Below are 23,639 nucleotides of genomic sequence, written 5' to 3'. Positions count from 1 at the left end.
AACCAATCTAACCCTTTTGCTTAAATAATCAAATAAAAATAGATGATGGTAAACATTCTAGTACCAGTGGATAGATGAAGAAGTGTGTCCTGTATAAACAACACAAGTGTCTAACTGAAAAACAAGCTACTCTTAATTCTCTAAAGATCATTGTTCAACTGTGGTGTTATTTTAGGTGCAGTTGGAAATACTAGCTGCACTGGAAAATTGTGAACTAAAATTACATTGGCATCAAGTGTGTTGCGTTTTATTTTTAAGTTATGGAAAAGGAAAAGAAAGTGCATACTTACATCTACTAACCAAATTTCTTCTTCTCTACTGTCTTTAAACCTGCAATAAAATCACCATGCTGTCAACGAATATAGAATGTTTCCGATACAGTTATATCCAAGACACTACACTATTCATCTGTTTGGAATTAATGGATATTCCAGATATTGTTATTAACTAACATATTTGATTCGTAATGGTGGTCAATCAAATGAATTCACAAGAACCTCAAGCAGTGAGCAAGGTATAGAGGAATCCAAGCACGACGAGTTCCACCGCCATGCTGGCAATATGACATTTGTTAGGTCCGAAGTATATTGTACTGGTGCATGTACCACAATTGTCTAGAACGCAGTTAAAAAGGACATCACATTGCTCTAGAAGAGAAAATGCTGGAAAATCTCAGTAGGTCTGACAGCATTTGTAAGGAGAGAAAAGAGCTCATGTTCCACGTCCAGATGACCCTGTGTCAAAGCTTTGTCAAAACTTTGACAAAGGGTCAGCTGAGCTCGAAACATCAGCTCTTTTCTCTCCTTAAAGATGCTGCCAGACCGACTGAGATTTTCCAGCATTTTCTCTTTTGGTTTCAGATTCCAGCATCTGCAGTAATTTGCTTTTATCACACTGCTCTAAGTATCTTTCACAAGTGAAAACACCTTGGACTCAATTAATCAACATTCATGGGAACTATAAGCTTTGGAAATGTTTCACTCACATCCAAGAAGATTCTGGCATGCTAAACCAGCAGCATGTTGCCCAGCAATAACACGTGTATGTACCACTGTTACTTTGAGATTATGTGGACCACTCCACTGCAAAATATGTACGTTCCCAAATAAATTGAACCTGGTTAACAAAAAACCTGGCAATTAATTCCTGCACTAAACACTTAGCAAACTGTGTAATTTTAAAAAGTAAAAGCAATTCTGGGAAACAAAGTAGTAGTTCAGGAATATCCAACACATGCAGCTCATCTACCTGAAAATACAATGGCATGGCTTGTAAAATTACAGCTAGAAGGTTGCATGAAGAATCCATATCATGGGTACTGAATAGTGCTGGAGGCCACTAATACTGGACATGATTGCAACGCATGGGGTGGGGGAAAGGGAGCAGTGACATAATAACATTGAGACTTAGTACCATTTGAGAGATGAGAATGTGGAGGAAAGGTATAAACTGTTTTCTGGGTCTTCACTGCTTCAGACAGGAAGAGGAGCAGGTTTTGGCCACTGCCAGTGTTTTACTTAAATGCGTGCACAAAAATACCAGATATGAAGCCATCCATTGCCTGATAGTTGCTAGATGGCTTAAAAATCTGTCTATACAGTGCAAAACCCAGACATCTAGCCACCCTAGACATACGATTTATTATTTTCACTGGTAAAGGATAATGCAGCAGGCTGGTGTGGATATCTAAACTCATACGTGCTTCTTTTAGAAGTTACGTCAATAACATTTGGAAGCCAAGTGAAAAGTTAATTTAAAACTACGAATTGTATTCATGTGAAAAATTAGGTCATAACCTGTTTGGCCACATCTTGAATAAGTAGCAGCTCAATCTGCAAGAATCAATTTATTTTTAAAAAAGCACAACACAAAATATTGCCTATAGACAGCATCAGGGCTGGCGAAAGAAATCAAGCACTAAAATGACAATTTTTTTTCCCCAAGTAGCAGTAAGTGCATGAAATATCACAGGGCACAGAGGCCATGTTCTTTCCATCCTCACCACCAAAAAACACTAGAGCATCTTCAGGTTATAACCCAAAGGTATCATCAAAAACATGAAACCTGTGTTCCATTGTGGTGCTGCACTGTTGGAGCTATGGTCTTTCTAATCAGGTGAAACAAGGCTGATCTGCCTCTTAGATGGGAGTAAATGAACAATACTTCGAAGAGCAGAGTTGCATCCTGGCCAATATTTATGCCTCAAACAACATCCAAAAGAAAGGCCATCTGGCCATTATCAAATTGCTGTTTGTAGAACAAAGTGGTGGAAGCATTTTCTACAATACAACAGCAACTACACTTCAAAAGTACTTGATCAACTGTGAAATGATTTGGATGTCCTTAGGATCATGAAAGTTGCCATATGAACAACTCATTCTTATTCAAAGAAAGGAATCAAAATTCTACCTGCATATTCAGAAGACATTGAAATTACAGGATACCAAACTTAATAGGTTAATTATTTTTAAAATATTGAGCACTGAAGACAGATATGCTAATATAGCAGATAAATTTTATTTAGACTAGAATTGTATTCAGGCAGTCATGTCTAGTGTGCCCCAATCAATTGGTTTTCCGAGTCGCAGTGATTAGGAACCTCCAATTCAATCATTGTCTATGTTAACAGCTCACCTTAGCTGGATTGACGATGTTACTAAAAATGCACTCTGCCCTTCTGGGTTAGGGAGAGTAAAAGAGCACTATTTCTCAAACCAATAGAAAATATCTGAATCGTTGTCATGGGAGAGTAGGACTACGCTTAGTTATGATGCCCTCCAAAATCAAATGGCCTGCCAAAGCTCACCACCAAGACAAACACATGATAATGACCACTTGGGTGAGGTACCAGAGGGAATTCAGCACCTGTGGAATGAGATCAGCTATGATTGTGTTAAATGGTGGAGCAGGCTCAAGGAGCTAAATTGTCTAATCTTGCTCCTAATTCTTATGATTCTAATGTTACAAAAGGGAGTCAGTATCTTGAGGAGGACAGAAAATAGGCATTAAAAATTCTACTTAACGTTTTCGCCCCTTCAATGACCAGCATAAGCTTTGGTCTTTGTTTACAATATCACCTGAACCAACAGAGTTGCAACATTTGCAAGTATCTGTTACTTTACTGGGTTAACATGGTATTTCACCACATCAGGATCACTTTACCACAACAGATTACATGGGGTGCTACTGAAAGGTAAGAGAACAATGGAAAGGTTCAGGTGCTCTTTATAAATTGCACGCTTCAGATGCGAAGATAATATAACCTAACCTGACTTCAACAGAGAATAAAATCTGAAGCAGGAGTGTAAAACACGACTCACGTTACCCCCATGCCCTGCCCTGTGGCTAGATTAGAATTTCCCCACAACCAGTTTAAAATCTCAGGCATTACGCACCTGCTGCAGGGCTTCACCACTGACAGCAGAAAATGAGCAGACTTGCAGATGACCACATTTGGGATTGCTTTAATGATCTAGAATGTTCACTGACTTACCCATGCATGGCAAGGTAAGCCTACTGAACCTCTACCCACTGTAGTAACAATACCTGACAACTAATTCCTACATGAGTGATTCTGATTCCCCAGAGAAGTCAATACCTCATCTTAAGCAGACTTGCTGCTCCAAATATCTCCAGAGTTTGCTATTCAGTCATATTACTTCCTGGCTCTATGCTCTTTGGTGATGGAACTAACTAAAGTGGAATTATTAACCTTGTGCCATGACTTGACTTTTTCATTTCCTGCCCACATCATCCAGGCCAGAATCTCTCTCTTTGCAGCAAGTTAAAAATGCAGACTTATGTCCTCACAGCATAGTCTGAGTTATATTTCCGAAGAGTGGCACTCAGGCAAAACAGAACTTAGAAAAGTTAATAACAATGCACTACATTTAAACAGTCTATTTCAGGATTTACTAGCTTGCTACTTGAGTCGAGTCAACAATAACTAATTTGTAATTGTGCTCAATTAGCAGATCTAATGTGACATGATCTGAAACACATGGCTACCTATTGTTATGAACCTCACTACCCAGTCTCAACTGTTATCTTTTAAGCCACTAGCATTTGAGAGGGAAAAAAAAAATCACTGCTAGGAGCATATTCAGCTATTTTAACTATGACATGTGGCAAGTAACATTGCCTGGCACTTGTGTGACATGAATGACCATCTCCAACAAGAGCCAATTTAACCATCACTCCTGGATATTTAATAGCATTATCAACTCCAAATCCCCCACTATCAATATCATAGGGTTACCATTGACCAGAAATTGAATTGGACTAGCCATATAAATACTATGCCTACATTAGCAGGTCAGAAGCTAGGAATCCTGTGGTTGTAATTCACCTCCGAACTCCCCAACGCTTGTCCACAACCTACAAGACACAAGTCAAGGGTGTAATGGCATACTGCTTGGATGAGTGCAGCTACAACAACACTCAAGACCTTCGACACCATCCATGATAAAGCAGCCTGTTTGATTGGCATCCCTTCCACAAACATTCACGGCCTTCACCACCAATGCACAATAGCAGCAGTGTGTACCATCAAGCTGCACTGCAGGAACTCACAATGGCTCTTTAGACAGCATCTTCCAAAGCCACAACCATTCAGAAGGATAAGAGCAGCATATACCTGGGAACACCACCACCTCAGTGAATAGACACAAAGTAATCATTTTGCTTCTCTGCTATTTCTCTTCCCCATTATAAATTCTCCTGACTCTGCCAGTAATGGACCCACATTTTTCTGAGCCAAATGTTTCTTTCTTACATGCCGAGAGAAGATCATAGTCTGTTTTGTGTCAGTTTCCATTCATATTCTATTCTCCCTTTATCTTCTTGGTCTTCCTTTACTACATTCTAAAATCTTCCCAATTTTCAGGTATCTGGCAACTTTATAGGCCATTTCTTTTATTCTTATACAATCTTTAATTTCTTTGTTAGCCACAGCTGACTGACTTTTTAGGGGAAGGATTTTGAACTTTGCAAGAGTGTACAGTTGTAAACAATTCTTTAAAGACTATCCATTGCCTGCGTATCTTCATACCTTTTCATGTATTTTCCCAATCCACTTCAGCCAATTTCCCTCTCATATCTTCATAACTTCTTTACTTTAAATTTAGCACCCTGGCTTCCAAATGAATGAACTCACTTTCAAACGATATAAAATGTTATCATATTATGGACTCTGAGATGGCCTAGCAAGCCACTCAATTATATGTAACCTCTACAAACTCTAACAGGAATGAAACCAAGGGACCATCCGACTTCGACCTTGGCACCGGAAACTGCAACAGCATAGCCAACCCCATCGATCTCACAGAAATTTCCTTATTAATGTCAGGGGGCTTGTGCCAAAATTTGGAGAGCTGTCCACGGACTAGTCAAGAGACAGCCAGACACGGTCATACTCACAGTTGTCTTAGTTACCTATATCCCAGACACCACCATCATCATCCTTGGGTATATCCTGCCCTACTACCAGAGGTGGTGACTCAGTGGTACAGTTGGGAGGGAGTTACCTGGATAAGGTGCTCCTTCAGTGGGTCAGTGCAGTCTCTACGAGCCGAATGGTCTTCTCCGACTCTGTAGGGATTCTATAGTTCTATGAGATGCTGAATATCAGCAGCAGAATTGTATACAACGACAACTTGTAACCTGTCATTAACAGTGTTATCAACTGGCATTTATGAAGCAAAAACTGGCTCACTGACACTCAGTTTAGGTTCTGCAGCGTTTGGCTCCTGACCTCATTGCAGCCTTGGTCCAAACATGGGACAAAATGGCTGAGCTCAAGGTAAGACTAACTGCCCTTGGCTTCAAGGCAGTATTTGACCATGGGTGGCACAGTGGTTAGCACTGCTGCCTCACAGCACCAGGGGCCAGAGTTCAAATCCGGCCTTGGGTGACTGTGTGGAGTTTGCATGTTCTCTCAGTATCGACACAGGTTTCCTCCAGGCAGTCCGGTTTCCTCCCACATTGCAAAGATATGTAGGGTTAGGTGGATTAGCCATGGTAAATGAGTGGAGCATGGGTAAGCACCTAGATGGGATGTTCTTTCAGAGAGTAGGTATAGATTCAATGGCCCAAATGGCCTCTTTCAGCACCATAGGAAATCTGTCATTCTACGATTCTCTAAACCTGAAACCTCTATCAACCAGAAGGGTAAGGGCAACAGATGCATTGGAACACCTCTACCTATAAGTTTCTATTCAAGTCACACACCATTGTGACTTGAATGGGAACTATTACTTCACTGACACTGCATCAAAATCCTGGCACTCTCTTCCTAACAGCAGTGTGGGTGTTCCTACAACACAGACTGCAACAGTTCACATTACTCTTCTCCAGTAATTAGGGATGGGCAATGCTGGCTTGGCCAGCAATGCCCACATAAAATTATGAGCTACAATGGCAATTCTGCAGGGGGCTGCACTATCAGATGTGCACCTTTGCAGGTTAAATATTAAAGCAAGGCCCTGTCTGTCCTCTCAGATGAATGTAAAAGATCCCATGGCATTACTTAAAGAGAATGGGTGCTCTCCCAATACCTTAGCCAACACTTAAACTTCAACCAGCACCTCAAACATCTGACTATTAATTTGAGAGATTTGAGAGATGTGCTGTGTGCCAATTGACTGCTGTCATTCCTCCATTACATTACAAAAAAAACTTTGCTCATTAATTTTTCAATAAATTCACTGCAGAGCATTAGATCTAAGTATTATTGCGAGAATTGTAATCAAATATTAGGAAGCCTAAAGCCATTGACATTGGACCCCATAACAAACTCTCTTTATTCCCTAGAGACCAATTTCATCCCTCTCCCATCTGAAGATGAATCAAACTGTTTGCAACCTTGACATTCTATCTGAACCTAAGACAAATTTCTACTCTCTCACTAAGGTTACCCACTTCCATCTTTGTAACATGGCCCGTCTCCACAACTGTCATAGCATGCTTGCTGCTGAAATCTTCATGTGTGCCCTTTTCTCTAGAGTTGCTTATTCCAATATGCTCCTGAATGGCCTCCCACAATGCATAAACTTGAACAGATCCAAAACTCAACTGCCCATATCTTAACTTACTCCATTCTGTTCAACTGTCACCCACATGTTCACTGATTTACACTACTCTTGGTATGGTTCTGCCCTGATCTTAAAATTCTCATCCTCAATATCAAATTCTTCCATGGTCTGGTCCTTCCTATCTCCGTATCCTCCTCCTGTCTACAACCTTCCAGAGTCTGTGCACACCCTCTTTGGTCTCCTGCAAATCACAGATTTTCTTTGCTCCACCATTGATGACCATGTCTTTGGCTGGCTGGGCCTCTGGCTCTGGAATTTCCCTCCAAATCTCAACTAATGTTCCCTGTATCTTGCACCCCAACAGCAATCAAACATTCTCATGTAGTCTGTGCAGAAATTGTGTGTGTGCACAGTTGTGCAAAAAAATTTGAAGGACCAGACACACTCCAAAAAGAGGGAACATTACTCTCCATAACTCTAAAAGTTGGTTGAACGCTAATGTCTATTTGGATTTACTGTCAAATTGTTCGTTTTTTTTTCCTGTGTTGGGATGTTTACTATGTTAAAGGTGTTATATAAACTATCGTTGATGGCTGCTCATCTGTCTCAATAGCCAGGAAAGTGAACACTTTAAGTGTTTAAGTTAAACACTAAAGTGTTTTCCTAACACTGGAGCCATCCCTTAAGGTAGCAAAATGTTTAATTTTTCTTCTTTAATTTCCATCTTTTTTCCCTCCTCTCTCAATGCAAAGGTTGTTTTCCTCTTTCTTTTACTGTACCTAATTGACTTTAACTCATCTACACTATTCCAAACTCCTCAGTCTCTTTATTTCTCAATCCTTAAACTTCTTTACTCAAGGCCCAGAACTACAAGGACACCTGAAAAGACATGCCATTTTCTGCCTGATGTTTATAGAAAACTGTTATTTTGTGATCCTGGAGTTAGACCATATAGTGTCCTAAGATATGGACGTTAATATGGTTCCCGGAATCAACTGCTTTTATGATTTGTGACACAACAATAATTGATGGACATAGAAAAAATTCTTAATAGTTCTTTTCTGTGATCTGTGACAATCAGGACGATGTGAAAAAAAAAACAAATTTATGTGCAGTCAGGAGCTTGAACCCTGCTGGATTTCTTTTCCTCCACGTCCTTTGTCAGAAACCGATCAAGTGTGGAGTCTTACGGTGGCACAGTGATCAGCACTGCTGCCTCACAATGCCAAGTCTGATTCCGGCCTTGGGTGGCTGTCAGCAGGGAGTCTGCACATTTCTCTGCGTATCTGCCTGGGCTTCCTCCAGGTGCTCCGGTTTCCTCCCAGTCCAAAGATGTGCAGGTTAGATGGATTGGCCATGCTAAATTGCCCCTTAGTATCAGGCGGATTAGCAGGGTAAATACATGAGGTTACAGGGATAGGGTTTGAGTGGGATTATTGTCGGTGCTGGCTCAATGGGACGAATGGCTTTCTTCTATAATATAGTATAGGCCAGTAATTATCTCAGTATGGGCCAACAGTTGTTCTTAATAACCTGTCGTCCCACTCATGCAGACTGTCTGGTGCATTCATTAAGTGAGCCATTTACACGTGATATTCAATTTAAAAACATAGGAAGTTTGAACTGCTTGCTTTAATGGAACTTGCTGTGTTTATATGTAACCAAATTTACAGCTTTAAAAATATTTATACTATGAACACATTCAAACAAAATTTGAAGTCATTATTAAAATACACGGGGTTAAGTATTCATTTGCTTCCACTTCCAATGCAGGGAAGGGGAAGGTGATGTCACAATTCATGATTAGACTATACCTGGGCATATTGCGACAGGCTACATGCAAACATTATACTGTCTCTATTTGAAAAATTTTAGTGTTCACCAGCAGATGTCCACATTGCTGGCTTAATGCTCAACATTCAGTAGTATGCATAACTGCCATGTGTTTCAGCAGGAGGTCTTGTAGCACAGTGATAGCACCCCCACTTCTGGGCCAATAGCTCCATGTTCAAATGGATTCTTCAGTTACACAAGGGTGGTCATAGCATGGTTCAAAAGCTCAGGAGTCCTTCAACCACCCCCACCACTCCCTAAGTGGGAAAAACAGCATGGGTGTGAAGATACGCTGTAAAATAAACGTGTTTCAGCTAGCCTGAAACAGACTCATAAGAAGCAGCAACTAATTCCCAATTCTGTATTCCTTTGAGGAAAAGGACATCAAATGGAGCAACAGCAAAGAGAAAAGGCTCAAGGCCAAAGGACACAAAGCTAGAGGCCTTAGTCTAGGTTGACAGGAAGAGAGAGGCCATCTTTCTACAGCAAGGCCACCAAACCCTTAAGGTACATGCTGACTGGATGGCCAATGCCTGGAATCTCACCCTTGAGCTCTGACAAAGGGTCATCCTGACTCGAAATGTTGGCTCTATTTTCTTTCCATAGATGCTGTCAGAGCTGCTGAGGTTTCCAGCATTTTCTGTTTTTCTTTCAGACTCCAGCAACTGGAGTATTTTGCTTTTGGCCTGGAATTTCATCCCTGGATCTTGCCATATTATCGCAAGAAGTCCAATGAACTCACATGAATGATCAAGGTCAATTAATGTATCTTCACATAACATCTCTTGCACACTAGATTGCTCAAAATACCACATCCATGAAGAAAAACAAATCTTAAAATTACTCTTCCACAAAATGGACAAAGGCTAATTCACCAACCTCCTGGATTATGATAACCCTTACAATGTATGAACATTTCACCTAAACCAACCCAAAAGACTAGGAGATGAGACATACTGCAAAAGTCAGCTCAGGTCAAAGGCTGATCTACAGTGATGCCTCATCTCCAATGTTGTGCAAATGGCTCCAGAGTTACCTGCCCAAAATACATTGGGTTTTAGTGAGGGCAAGTACATAATTATCTAAGCAGCTCGATCTGAAACTACCCTGTCAATTGGCTGAGACTTGAGCTGTCAGAATTGCTTTATTAAATACAGATTTGGACTCTGTCTGCAGTTGAGGCTTACCCTCAGAAGACAGAGAAAACCAGACCCTAAGCTAGCATCCTGCCTCTGACCGCCATTTCTCTCAAAGTTGGATCATCAGAAAGAATCTTGTATTTTGTCTATGGATTGGACTAATTTCCAGTATACAAGGATACTGTGATGCATTTTTAACAATATCAACCAAGTTCCTAGGATGAAAACCAGGCATTCTGCCAGACAAGGCTATCTGAACAACCTTTATTGAACACTGACTCACTGAACTCTACTCACATGAATTAATGTCAATGCCTTTTTGATTTTTTTAAATTAAAAGTAGCTTGCTATTTGTAACTTCTTTCCCTTTCTACCTATATGCTCATGAGTGTGAATTTGTGTTGCAATCCATCCCTTGGGTTTTGAATGTTTTAATAAATCCTAGTTTTGTTTCACCTTAAAAGAACTTGCTGTGGGGTTATTTTTAAACATTGGACCTCCTAAACTAGGGTTTAGGAAACACAGCACAGCCCATTTCAACATGGGAAAGGATATCAAAGGAATCCAATTAAATTAGAGAAATTAAAACTACCATTGTCACAGATAGAGGAGGTGGATTGTAAGAATTATTCAATTTGTCTCATGCTCATGTCCTTAATGTCATGCAGGCTCGGATTTCTGTGCAGCAGGCAGCTACACACAGCAATCCATTTTCCGACAGATTATTAGACTTGCTGGGGCATTGTCCCAGGGGAGTGCCAGTGAATCTGTGTAATATGTGCCTATTGTCTTCTGTCAGGTTCTCAGCATTTATGCCCCTACTACTGCTGCTCAACCAGTGCCCTTGCTTTTGTCTCTCATCAAGCCAGTCCAGATCATTGCCTCCTGTGCTACAGTGGTACAGTCCTCAGCTGGGCCATCAAAACCCAGAATTGGTTGAAGATGTCTGGAAAGGCCATAAGCAGTCTTCCCTATTTAAAAGTCAATAGCCTTCCATCAGCCATATTGCAGCTAATCAGGTACACTGCGTAGAAGCACTAGGTCAGGGAAAAACACCAACAAGATAGGTACCAACGCGATGATTTTTTCATTATTGGGTTATACAACTGGAGAAGGCTATAATGGAGTGGCCTGTATTGGCAGTTTTCATTGCACAATTTTGGCCAAGATGACGTAGTAGTAGGATGTCACAGCTAGATGGGGTAATCATGGAGCAATGGTAGGAAAGGGTAAAGCTATAAAAGGAACTGGAATCTCAGTAGACCCCTTGGACAACTCATCTGGAATGAGGTCCTAGGTATCTTATCCTCCTGAATCTGCCTTGGTATTGCCTAGTGCCATTATAATAGTGAGGTGTTTGACAATGCAGCAGACCACCACAAACTTTGAGAAATGTTCCAGCCAGTGCTGCATGGCTCCCCTTATCCCAAGCCGTCCAAGCAACAGAACCAATACTTGAGAACTGTGGGTGGCATGGTAGCACAGTGGTTAGCACTGCTGCTTCACAGCTCCAGGGACCTGGGTTCGATTCCCAGCTTGGGTCATTGTCTGTGTGGAGTTTGCACATTCTCCACGTGTCTGCGTGGGTTTCCTCCGGTTTCCTCCCACGGTCCAAAGATGTGCAGGTTAGGTTGATTGGCCATGCTTAAATTGCCCCTTCGTGTCCTGAGATGTGTAGGTTAGGGGGATTAGTGGGTAAAACATGCAGGGATATGGGTGTAGGGCCTGGAAGGGATTGTGGTTGGTGCAGACTTGATAGGCTGAATGGCCTCTCTCCGTACTTATAGGGTTTCTATGATTTCTAACGCCTATCAGATATGCTCCACAATGGCAGCTATGAGCGGTTACCATTGGACACTGATGAATGTTCCAAGTTTGAAGAAAGTGCTTCAAATCAGTCCAAGAGGTTGTACGATGTCACAATCTCCCCACTGATAGCTTCTGTTGAAGTCATGGCACATCCATACTAGCACCTCTCCTGCCATGGGGCATTGTACGAGCAGCAGCAAAAAATGTTGCGTTCGCCATTTTATTTCCATAATACTGGTTCCAGCAACACTCCAGAAGCTAACTTTGTGATTATTGGTTTTAAATGTGATGAGATAGCTATCTGCTTCTACAGAATTACAGTGTGATAAACACTGTAGTCACAAATCTGGGTGAAAATGGCTTCTCAAAGTGATATGCATGGTCAGTTCCACTCACTTCTTCTTTATCTCTTGAACAGAAACTTACACACCACAGGAAGCAACTAAACTAAACAACATTAACACAGGAGATATTTTACAACATCGCTACACTTAACTAATTGATTTATTTGGCTTTTCAAGTTAAGCACCACCAAAGACTGTTCTAAGTGTGGGCATGAGCACATTATAAACTTTTAAGGCAAATGTACGAATAATGTGAAGTTAATTTCCAGCCAAGTTATTTTTTCTAGCCAATACTTGGGCTATGAAGGAGCATTAAAAGTTTCTCAAAGTAAACTTGTGCCAGACAGCCCACTTTGCTTTCATTATTACAACTAAAGTATGTTGGTACTAAGCTTAATGCACAGAAAATCATATCTACAATGGATCTGTTCAGTTGATTTACACATTTTTATCCTGCTGATCATTTAGAATGGTATTTTGGAACTGGGAAGCATTTACACGACTTAAACCCTATTCTCTTATCCTGGGGTAGAATTATCGACCCAGTGTTTTATGGATCTATGATTTTGCTGTTTAGATTCAGTAGTCATGATGTGGATGTGCCGGCGTTGGACTAGGGTAAACACAGTAAAAAGTCTGACAACACCAGGTTTAAGTCCAACTGATTTATTTGATAGTACACTCACTAGCTTTCGGGTTAGCCCCTTCGTCAGGTGAATGGGGAGTTCTGGCCTCAGACAGAGCATATAAAGCACCTACAGTTTACAGATTACTGAACCTGTAATCTGTAAGCCATCAGTGCTTTATATGCTCTGTCTGAGGCCAGAACTCTCCATTCACCTGACGAAAGGGCTAACCCGAAAGCTAGTGAGTGTACTATCAAATAAATCGGTTGTACTCAAACCTGGTGTTGTCAGACTTTTTACTAGATTCAGTAGCACAAGCACAGGGAACTAGATTACCCCGCAAGCTATTTGACACATAATGGAAATTTAACTTTGCTACAGACAGTCATGTTTGTATAAGTGTTTAGAAAAGTTTCATAGAACCTCAGAAAAATTAGCACAGGAGGGTTTCTTTCAGCTCACTGAGCCAGGACAGTATCAGCGTAGCTCATCAGCACTATCCTTTCTAATCCCATTATCTTTCTCTCCCTGCCCCATCAAAATATTTGCTTTAGCTCCCTCTTAAATACTGTGATTGATGCTGATTCAACAGCTATTCACAGTATTGCATCATATATTTTAATAACCCAATGTGCTTCTTCTAACCATTCCTTTTATGCTTTTGGTAATAATTCTAAATTTATGCCCCATTGTTATCCATTCACCAGTCATTTGAAAAAAGATATTTATTTTCCTTAACCCTTTAACAAACTTTGAACACTTACTTTCTATATCCTTTTTCATCCCTGGTATCATATCATGTTTGTAAATCCTTACTGCATCTTTTTCCCCAAAAAAATCCATTGAAACATACAATGCTCCAACTGCACGCTGCACAAATTCACCACTGCCTCCTTAATTCTGCAACTGTCTTTTTTTTAATGAAGAGAATGCTATTTCCTTTTAGATTACTTTTTCCAAGTAAAATTTTTGATTCAAAGTTTATTTTTCATCCTTAGCCCTGCCAAAATAATTATTCACTTATTCATTCCATCTGCCGAGCCACCAGTGAGCTTGTGTGTGACAACAGGGGTTGGATTTTGCTTTTAGATTAGTCTTTATCATATTGCTGGTATGTGACTTTACTGTGCACAATTTGACAGCCATGTTTCTGCATTACAAAAGTGACTAGACTTCAAAAAGTACCCTCTTGGATTTAAAATTTACAAGGTGTCCTGAGGACATAAAAGGTGTTATACTAATGTATTTTTTCTCCTTTTTATATAGAAGCAGAGAGGTACCAGAGGATAGCCTTGGGAAACACCACTAACTTAATTTGAAATGCACCTCTTCACTATGCACAAAACTTTCCATCATTCATCTATACTACCACTTTAGTTTTAATATGATGGGCCTTGTAACAAAACTTTATCAAAGATTTTAGGAAGGCTTAAATATACAATGAGCTGGACTGTGCAGTCAGCGGTAAAGCATGCACCACTGATCTAGAAAAAAGCTGTCCACAAAGATCTAGTGATCGCTGTGGCACAGGTTTCTCCTTTCCCAATGCCAGCTTGTTTCTGGCACCTAGTCAAAGTGATCACCAGGCATCCAACAACATTGATGACAACATGGAGTGTAAGCATCCATTCGCATTGGAGTATTAGTAGAGACAGCACATAAGGATAAGAACAGCTGAATTCCTATACTTTTTAAAGTTTTACAGATAGCAAACTACACTACTGGGACAAACATGGAATTAGGTTAGAGCTAAAACTTGAAGTAAACTTTTTTTTTTAAAAGAAAGATGTGAAATTTATCATGGAAAAATCTGAAATCCAACTAATATAAAACTTCTATTTCAGGGCCAGTGAGGGTTGCGGTGCTGAGGAACTTACAGAGATATGGCAGTGTGAAGCCATGAATGGACTTGAAAATAGGGAGAATGGGGGAAAAAAATCAAGAGCTGAAGCCAGCGTAAGTCAGCCAGCACTGGGTGTTAGGGAAACATTACGAATTATAAAGCAAGACAGCAATTATAAATTTAGCATGCCAATAAAAACCCAGTTACACCTCATTCAATAAGGCACAAACTTTTCAAGGTTTGAGTAAGACTATAGCCAGGATTTTCTGGCCACGCTGGCCCCAAAACCAGAAGTTCCCATCCAAGGTGAACTGACCTTTCCATGGTCTGCCCCTCTTCTATTAGGATTCCCATGGAAGGCAAAACAGGCAAATTTGCCCCTATGAATGCAAGTTCTTGCCTGTTCAGTGATTGTCAATTGATTGCATTCTGGAGTGACTTTAACAGGCCACCCTCTGGGAAGGGTAGAATCACAGAGCAACTTTTGAATTTCTACATTTAACTGTGCATGTATGAGCTCTGGAAGTTGCTGTCAGCTTAAGAGGAATAATAACATTGTACCCTAACAGTTTTGCCAACCTTAACACTACAAAATCCAACTCACATCTGTAGCATTCTTTATACTGGGCACCACATCCACCATTACACATTTACCAAAAAGTGCAGTTATTGAGACTGTCCTTAAGTACTGCTTCAAAGAACCAGATGATTGATACCAGTTCCAAAATTTTAACAGAGATCATGTCACTTTGAGACATACACTCCATATACAAATGCATTTAACGATAAAACTCTCAAGCGTTATGGCGTTTGATATAGCAATTCCACAGCCTCAATTCAGATTCTGCCATAGAAACATAAATGATAAAATTCTGTACTAACAACTTAGTTCTTCTGCAATTGGTTCTGAAAGTAGTAATCCCATCTGGCTTGGCAACAAATTAACTATCGTTCAACAATATGATGTCTCACACTGAAATGGTTACACAGTGGTTAGCACTGCTGCCTCACAGGACCTGGGTTCAATTCCAGCCTTGGGTTACTGTATGGAGTTTGCACATTCTCCCCATGTCTGCGTGGATTTTCTCCAGGTGCTCTGGTTTCCTCCCACACTCGAAAGATGTGCAGGTTAGGTGGGATGGCCATATTAAATTGCCTCTAAGTTTCAGGGGATTAGAAGGGTAAATATGTTGGGGTTATGAGGGTAGGGCCAGGGTGGGATTGCAGTCAGTGCAGACTCGATGGGCTGAATGGCTTTCTTCTACATTGTAGGGATCTTATGAAACAGGCAGCAATCTCTTTATAGACAATTTATTCTTCCCACTTATCTGACAGTAGTTTCAAAGGCTTGATCAGGCCCGGCAATGACTTGCATACAATTTCAATTAACTGAAAGCGTCCACAGTACGCCTTCAGGAATTCGGAGCATCAACCTGCAGACGTGTGGGTAGATGTACTGGCTATGCTAAATTCTCTCTCAGTGTACCCAAACAGGCACTGGAGTGTGGCAACCTGGAGATTCTCGCAGTAACTTCATTGCAATGTTAATGTAAACCTACTTATGACATTGATAAATACATTTTTTAAAAAACTTTATTTGTTTGACTCCACTTCTTCCCCCCATCCCACCAAAACAAAAGCAAATTGTATTTAATACTAAACATACACAAATTGCATTTCAAACAAATGCACGTGGCTGCTGCAAACAAAATATATTTTCGATTTGTCGAGTAAAGGGGGGTTTACACAAGACTTGCACACCTCGCCTACTATACAAGGTGTGACAGTGCTGATCACAGTGCAATCATTGGTGTACTTACGAGGCATCCAGATCTATAGCAAAGGAAGACACTGCCAGGCTCCGGAAGACTGCCACTGCAACAGAGAGAGAGAAAAAAAACACATACATCTAATCAAAGGCACTCGAGGAAGCTGATGAATTGTTCTGCTTTGGATAGCCCTCCCCTTTTTTTTAAACCTGAAGGTATTTAATAATTCGGGGCTGGATGGACGGACAGTGCTCACCTCCGTACAGAAACAACACAATATGCACCGCCCCGCTCGCTGCCATTTTGCTTTGTGAGCCGAGGCTGAGCCCAGCCGACCCCGCGCGCATGCGCCGCGCTCCCGCTGCCATGGAGACGGGGCCTAGTATCGAGGACCGCCTGGCTGGAGGTGGTAAGTTGTCTGGTATTCATTGCCCCTACCGCCCCCTCTCACATTGTATAACCTGTCACGGTTGATCCAGAAACTCGAAATCAATCTCCAAGACACTGCTTAGTGTGCAACCTTGGAGGATAAAATATCATAGATAACAAAATCCCTACATTGCAAAAGAGGCTATTCAGCCCATCAAGTCTGCACCGACTCTCCAACAGAGGGTGGAAGTTTCCCGAGGTTTGTACGATTCTGCCTGAGGCCAACAGAGAATGTTAGAATGCTTTTCTCCAAGCCTCACCCGCCCCTGGAATTGGGGTAGGCGTGCCGGTAAAATTCCGGCCAGAGGGTCTTATCTGGGCCTATCCCTCTGCTCTAACTCCATAACCCCCTGCATTTACCATGGCTAATATCCTTAACCTTCACAATTTTGGACAGTGAGGGTCAATTTAGCATAGCCAGTAAACCTAACCTGAACAACTGGGTAGCACAGTGGTTAGCACTGCTGCTTCACAGCTCCAGGGACCTGGGGTCGATTCCTGGCACATTCTCCTCATGTCTGCATGGGTTTCCTCTGGGTGCTCCAGTTTCCTCCCACAGTCCAAAGATGTGCAGGTTAGGTTGATTGGCTGTGCCAAAATTGCCTTTAGTGTCCTGAGATGTGTAGGTTAGAGGGATTAGTGGTTAAATATATAGGGGATATGGGTGTAGAGCCTGGGTAGGATTGTGGTCAGTGCAGACTTGATGGGCAGAATGGCCTCTTACTGTGAACATAAGAAATAAGAGCAGGAGTAGGCCAACTAGCCCTTCGAGCCTGCCCCGCCATTCAATAAGATCATGCTGATCTGTTGTGGCTCAGTTCCACATTCCCGCCCTCTCCCCACAACCCTTAATCCCCTCGCTTATCAAAAACCCATCAACCCGCGTCTTAAAAATATTTAGCAAGGCAGCCTCCACCACTTCAACGGGCAGAGAATTCCAGAGATTCACCACCCTTTGAGTGAAGAAGTTCCTCCTCAACTCTGTTCTAAACCGCCCCCCCTTTATCTTGAGGCTATGCCCCCTAGTCCTACTATCCTTTCTGAGCGGGAAGAGTCTCTCCACCTCTATCCTATCCATCCCTGTGCTGTAGTGTTTCTATGATTCTATGAACTGAGGACAGTGGGAGGAAACTGGAGCACCCAGAGGAAACCCACGCTGACAGGAGTAGAACGTGCACACTCCACACAGCCAGTTACCCCAGGCTGGAATCAAACCTGGGTCCCTGACACTGTGAGGCAGCATTGCTAACTACTATGCCACTGTGTCACCTGTGGGGGATATTTAATACAATTTTCATCTTCTTTGAATATTTCACATTTTTAAATATAAAAATATTGAAAATGAGGGGTGGGAGGGTGAGGCTATTTTGGAAACCATCACAAATTCTGGAGAATGGTCACATGGACTCAAAACATTAACTCTTGTTTCTCTTTCCACAGATGCTACCAGACTAGCATTTTCTTTATTCATCAAGAGTTTTAAATGGTCCTATCACACATTAAGCTGATTTTTTTCAAAATATCGGTAATTGCAACACTATATTCTGCACCTTGTCTTTTCCTTCTCCCTTATGTTCTCTATGAATGGTATATTTAGTCTGTAAAGCTCTCAAGAAATAATACTTTTCACTGTATCCTAATACACGTGAGAATAATAAATCAATTCAATTCTTTTGCTTTTTAATTGGTCGGCGCAACATCGTGGGCCGAAGGGCCTATTCTGCTCTGTAATGTTCTATGTTCTAATTCAGATTTCCAGCATCCACCGTATTTTGCTTTAATTTGGTCATGTTATCCAATTGGGTTATGAGTCTTTTTGCTTTCTAATTGACGTATAGGAAGGCAGTATGTCACAAGGATGCATGTTGTTGACTGATGGCTGGAGTGTAAGTGGCAAGTCATGATGAAACCTCCAAGAATATATTTAATGGTTGGCAACCAGTATTGTATTTTCTTTCAAGGTTCTCAATTTTAGAGGTATTGACATTTGATGTTGTAAATTTTTGATTTGAAAATGAGTAACTAAGTTTACAGAAACAAAATACTGAGAATATTGGAAATCTGAAATATATACGGCAAAACAGCTCTTCTGTCCGCATCTGTGAAGAGGGGAACAAAATTGACATTTGAGATCTTTCATCAGAGTTGAAAACTGAGCAAAGGAAGTAAAGAAACCGCTTTGTCGTTTAATTTCTGCAGCCTTCCCCCTTGTCACTGACTTTCCCCTTCGTTTCTTCCCACCCTCCCGCTCACTCAAAACCTATTACGTTTCTAACTTTTCCCAGTTCTGATGAAAGATGATGGACCTTAAATTTAACTCTGTTTTTCTCTCCACATTTCCCGCAAGACCGATTGAGTGTTTTCAGCATTTTCTGTTATTTTGGAATATAGAATGATTTACTACCTGGAACTCCCCCAATCCAATTCAAGTCTGACCATGTTTTTAGGGATTTCAGTTTTCACAGGAACATAATCTGTTTTATTATTCTGAGTTTTTTGCTTTCTCTTCTTCTTCAATTTCACTTCTACATCAACTAGTGCATGAGCAATTATTTCCTGCCATCATATAATATCTTTACAAAGAGATGAGTGTAAGTTAAAACATGGCACAGATCACTTGGCCTAATTTGTCATGAAAATATTTGCCTTCCATGTGAACAAATACCTTTAATCACATTTTACTCATCCCTTCAACTTATTTTCCTCCGTTCACCAATCTAATTCAAGTGTAAATGTTAATAAAATTTCTGTCTCAACCACTGATCCTGAAAGTAAATTCACATTCTTGAAAATAAGCTTCCTGTACTAAAGTTCTGTTATGCAATATTTTATCCCTGGACCTCCATTCTTGATCCCTCAAAATACCAACCTTGGAAACTGAAAAGAGCTCATCAACAACTCTAAAAAAAAGCTTTGTATTTTAGGAACGACTGTTGGCCAAGAATTAGAAAAATTGTTTGCTGTCCTTTGACTGATACAGTAAAACACTCCTTCAGTAGATCACTGAAATGTCAGCCTCAATTATGCCTTCAGGTCTGTGGTGAGACTTGAATCCACAACCTAACCCAAATGTTCTGTTGCGACAAACTGAGCAAACTAAATACAGATTAGCAAAGATGAGGAATTATTATTGAAAATGCAGTTGAATTTGGGCTTACACAAATTAATCTGTGTATTCAACATTGATGTACACTTAACGTATTGCATCATTTTTACAACAGGAAATAATCTACCATTCAGCAGTGGTGAATTTAGATTTCATTGCATAGAAAATTGGATTGCAAAATGCAAGAGATTTACAATACAAGTACTTGTTACAAAGAACTGGAAGGTGTTCTCAGAACATTTTAATTATTGATATTTTCTTTGATGTATCTGGTACTTTGGAAATTACTGTGCCTTTTAAAGTAGAAAATATTTTTTCCTGACAGGTTAATTATCTTAGATATGAAAAAAAATAATTTTTGGAACTTCAGTTGAACTTGAACAGCACAGTAAATCTGATCTCAGATATATCATATTAATTTGTAAACTAAAACGATATAATGTCCCTGAACAACAATGCATTGTACATTACGAAGACAAGCTGACTCACTGTGGCATCTGTCCTGGAACCCCTGGCAGCCCAGAGGCAGGTGTGGGATTCCATGTAATGAGGTTTGCTAATTTACCTATTTTAAATAAACAACTTTTAATTTTAAGTTGCATGAAGGATAAGAGCCTGTCAATAATTGAAACAAAATCTTAGAATGGAATTCTTTCTCATAATGGGTGACATCTAAATACATGACCATCTTTTCTTTTTTAGATGCTAATCATGCTGCTACATAGTTTAAACAATTTCTGCTATCTAAGTTAAGAAATGACTTGTGGAGAATAGCAGATAAATATTTAATATAGTAATGTGATATTCTGCCATCTGTAATTATGAGAGGGGGTTCATCAATTTAAAATAAATGCTATAATGTCTTCCATTGAAATAGCAGAAGGGAGTCACTTTGAACATCTTAAGCACATGTATGCTATTGTAGGCAACACTTTTATGTTCCTATTTTGACTCTGAAAATTAATCTTTTTTGGGAAATAATTTCAAAATTATTTTGATAATACCAGACACAATTTGGTAAACATTGAAATATTATTTTGAGGAGTAGGAGGGGTCTGAATCTTGTCTGCAAGTCACTTGACTGGTTGCTTCCAACTGATTATTAATGACATGCCTCAGTTCTCCATGGATGTCAGCCACTCTTCTTCGGCTCTTTCTATGATTTACAAAAAGTATTCTATAAGGTTCCATAGTCCACACGTGAAACCCTTAGTAATGCGGCAACTTAATTGATATGGGGAGGGAATTCACTATATGGTAAGAAACAGAGAGTAGGAGCAGTGATTACGTAAGGTAATTGGAAGGATGTGACTTGTGTCCCCCAGGAATCTAGATTGGTGGCTCAGCTTTTCAATATATTTATCAATAACTTAGATGAAGGAAAACGAGATCCACACATTTCAAGTTTGCTGACAATATTAAGTTAAGTTGCATAGTAAGTAACATAGACGAGCAGAAATTCATAAAGGGATATTGATCAATTGAGTGGGCAAAACTATGGCAGATGTGGAAGTGTGGGGTCATCCACTTTAGCCCCAAGAAAGGTATTTTTCTAAATGGTGAGAAACTAGGAAGTGTGGAGGGGTAGAATGATTTAGGGACCCATGTACAACTATTAGTGGACAGGTGCAAATAATAATTGAAGCACTAATGGTACATTAGCTATTTCTCAATGGAGATCGAATACAAGTGGGTGGCTGGTATATGACAGCTGCATAAAGTTCTGGTTAAACTGCATCTGGAGTACTGTAGTTAGTTCTGGGTGTCACACCTCAGGAAGTGTACATTGGCCCTAATTGGGGAAGCATACATTTGACAAAACTAAACAGGCCCAGAAGGATTTAATTCAGAGAACAGGTTGCATAGACTAGGCTTGTATTCTCTGAAGATTAATAGATGGCCAAACGAGTGTCCAGGATGATTTAAGAATTCGATAAGATAGGTAAAAAGAATCTATTTCAGAACTGAAATTGATAGATTTTTGTCTGACAAAATATGGAACCAAGACAAGTCAATAGTTGAGATACAAATCAGCCATTATCTAATCAAATGGAGCATGCTTAAGGAATTGAATTGCCTACATTCCTGGTTGCTGTGTAGTAGCTAAGGGACCTCCATCACTGGTGCATAAACAATTTGCTCACAAAATGCTTTCAAAGATACCTGAGGCCAAAAACTACAATTTACTTAAAATAGATTAAAGGTCCGTATCGCAGAAGTTATTAACTGTGGTAAAGTGCAAAATTTGGGAATCTCAGTGTAACTTTTAGAATAAAACTCACTACACTTCAATATAAGTATTTTATTTTCTTAGCAGTTCATACTCAAATAAAGCTAGGAAGTGTATGCACAGCAGGAATAAATTCCTTATGATAAGAATGTGTCTGGAGCTATTCTTGAAAATAAGCTTTTACATTGGGCATACTTTAAAAAGTTCCCTTGATATTTACTTTTAACAGTTTACTTGTATGTAATTTCCTTGGGAATAAGGAAAACAGTAAATAAATACCTGTAACTGGAATTTTCAGAAACCATTAAACTTCTGAAAACATTTTTCTCAAGTGCATATGCTCCTAACAATAGGAAAAGGTAACATTTGATTAATTGATTCTAACAGCTTTCAGTCCCACAATTCAACCAGTCTTATATTAGCAATCTCCTATTCCAATGAAGAAAAATGCTGACAAATGGACCGGAATTTTACCAGCATGCCCACCATGGGAATCAGAGCAGGTGAGGGGCAGATAATGGGAAGGTTTGTTAACCTCAGATGGGACTTTATAGTTTCAGGATGAGTGAGACCACAAAATCCCACCCATGGGCTAAATAATGAATAGTTTAATTCCCCAACAACCCCTAATACAATTACTTACCTCTTTGTAGTAACTTGAGACCGCAATAATGGTAGTTGAATGCTTTGTTTAAAAGATGAGACTTCTTTATATCAATAAATAATGAAGTTTAACAATAACATTAACTGAGCAGCACAGTAATAACAATAAAAACAGGAGCATATGTAAAATAGCTCTCACTTGCAGAACACTTTCTTGCAGGCTGAAAAGCTCCCAAAACCTGCACATACACAGAACCTTCAACAGATGCCAGTAAAACAGTTAGATAGGAGACAGGCTCGCTTCTTGGCCTTTTGGCTAAGATCAAGTGCAGTATCAACATGCTGTGCTTGGTTGAAGTTGTTAGGTTACATTTTAGCTTCATTTGAAACAATTTTTAAAAGCAGCATCTTGGCCTTTTGGCTAAGATGCAAATAAGATCAAGCCTTGGAGGAGGAGCTATGCCTACTCCAATCAGCTTGATCATATAGATCAAGCTCATGACAGGAGGTGAGAGCCCTGTCTTGTGAGCTTGGATCGGGAATGTCTCAACTTGTTGAGTCTCTGAATTGGACTTGATTTGATTGAATTGGAATAAAAACAAAAAAAAGGAGACAGGCTCATAAGAACAATCTGTACTCAAAATGATACAATAATACTTCCCCCCCAAAAATTTCAATCCCCCATCAGGATAGAAATATGACAAAATTAATGTTTTAACTACACAGAGGTCTGCCAAGAGATTTGTGGTTGTGTTGCGACCTATGCAATACCACTGGTGCATCTTGTAACAGTTGATCTGGATCACAGGTGAAGAGATAGATTGAGAATACATATATGAATGTTCCTCTTCCACTTCCCAGCAGAGTCAACTGGCAA

At 40.1% G+C, this 23,639-nt stretch overlaps 1 protein-coding gene and 1 non-coding gene across 2 annotated transcripts in view; one reads left to right on the top strand and one right to left on the bottom strand.

Moving 5' to 3' along the window:
• tmx3b (thioredoxin related transmembrane protein 3b) overlaps window positions 1-16,715 on the bottom strand; it is a 139,332-nt gene extending 122,617 nt beyond the window's left edge. Inside the window, exons 1-3 of the mRNA XM_080193786.1 lie at window positions 16,651-16,715; window positions 16,446-16,500; window positions 291-330 (exon numbers count right to left, since the gene is read on the bottom strand). Of these exons, the coding sequence (XP_080049912.1) occupies window positions 291-330; window positions 16,446-16,500; window positions 16,651-16,696 (141 nt within the window). The 5' untranslated portion in view covers window positions 16,697-16,715. The remainder of the gene's footprint in view (window positions 1-290; window positions 331-16,445; window positions 16,501-16,650) is intronic.
• Window positions 16,716-23,058: 6,343 nt separating this feature from the next.
• LOC145347147 (U2 spliceosomal RNA) lies at window positions 23,059-23,256 on the top strand. Its single transcript, XR_013887798.1, has one exon. It is a non-coding gene; the product is annotated as a U2 spliceosomal RNA (small nuclear RNA).
• Window positions 23,257-23,639: the final 383 nt, after the last annotated feature.

The sequence above is a fragment of the Carcharhinus amblyrhynchos genome, chromosome 8 (assembly GCF_965287045.1).
Source record: "Carcharhinus amblyrhynchos chromosome 8, sCarAmb.v2.hapA, whole genome shotgun sequence".
Lineage (NCBI taxonomy): Eukaryota > Metazoa > Chordata > Chondrichthyes > Carcharhiniformes > Carcharhinidae > Carcharhinus > Carcharhinus amblyrhynchos.
This window is presented reverse-complemented; position numbering and strand designations above follow the sequence as displayed.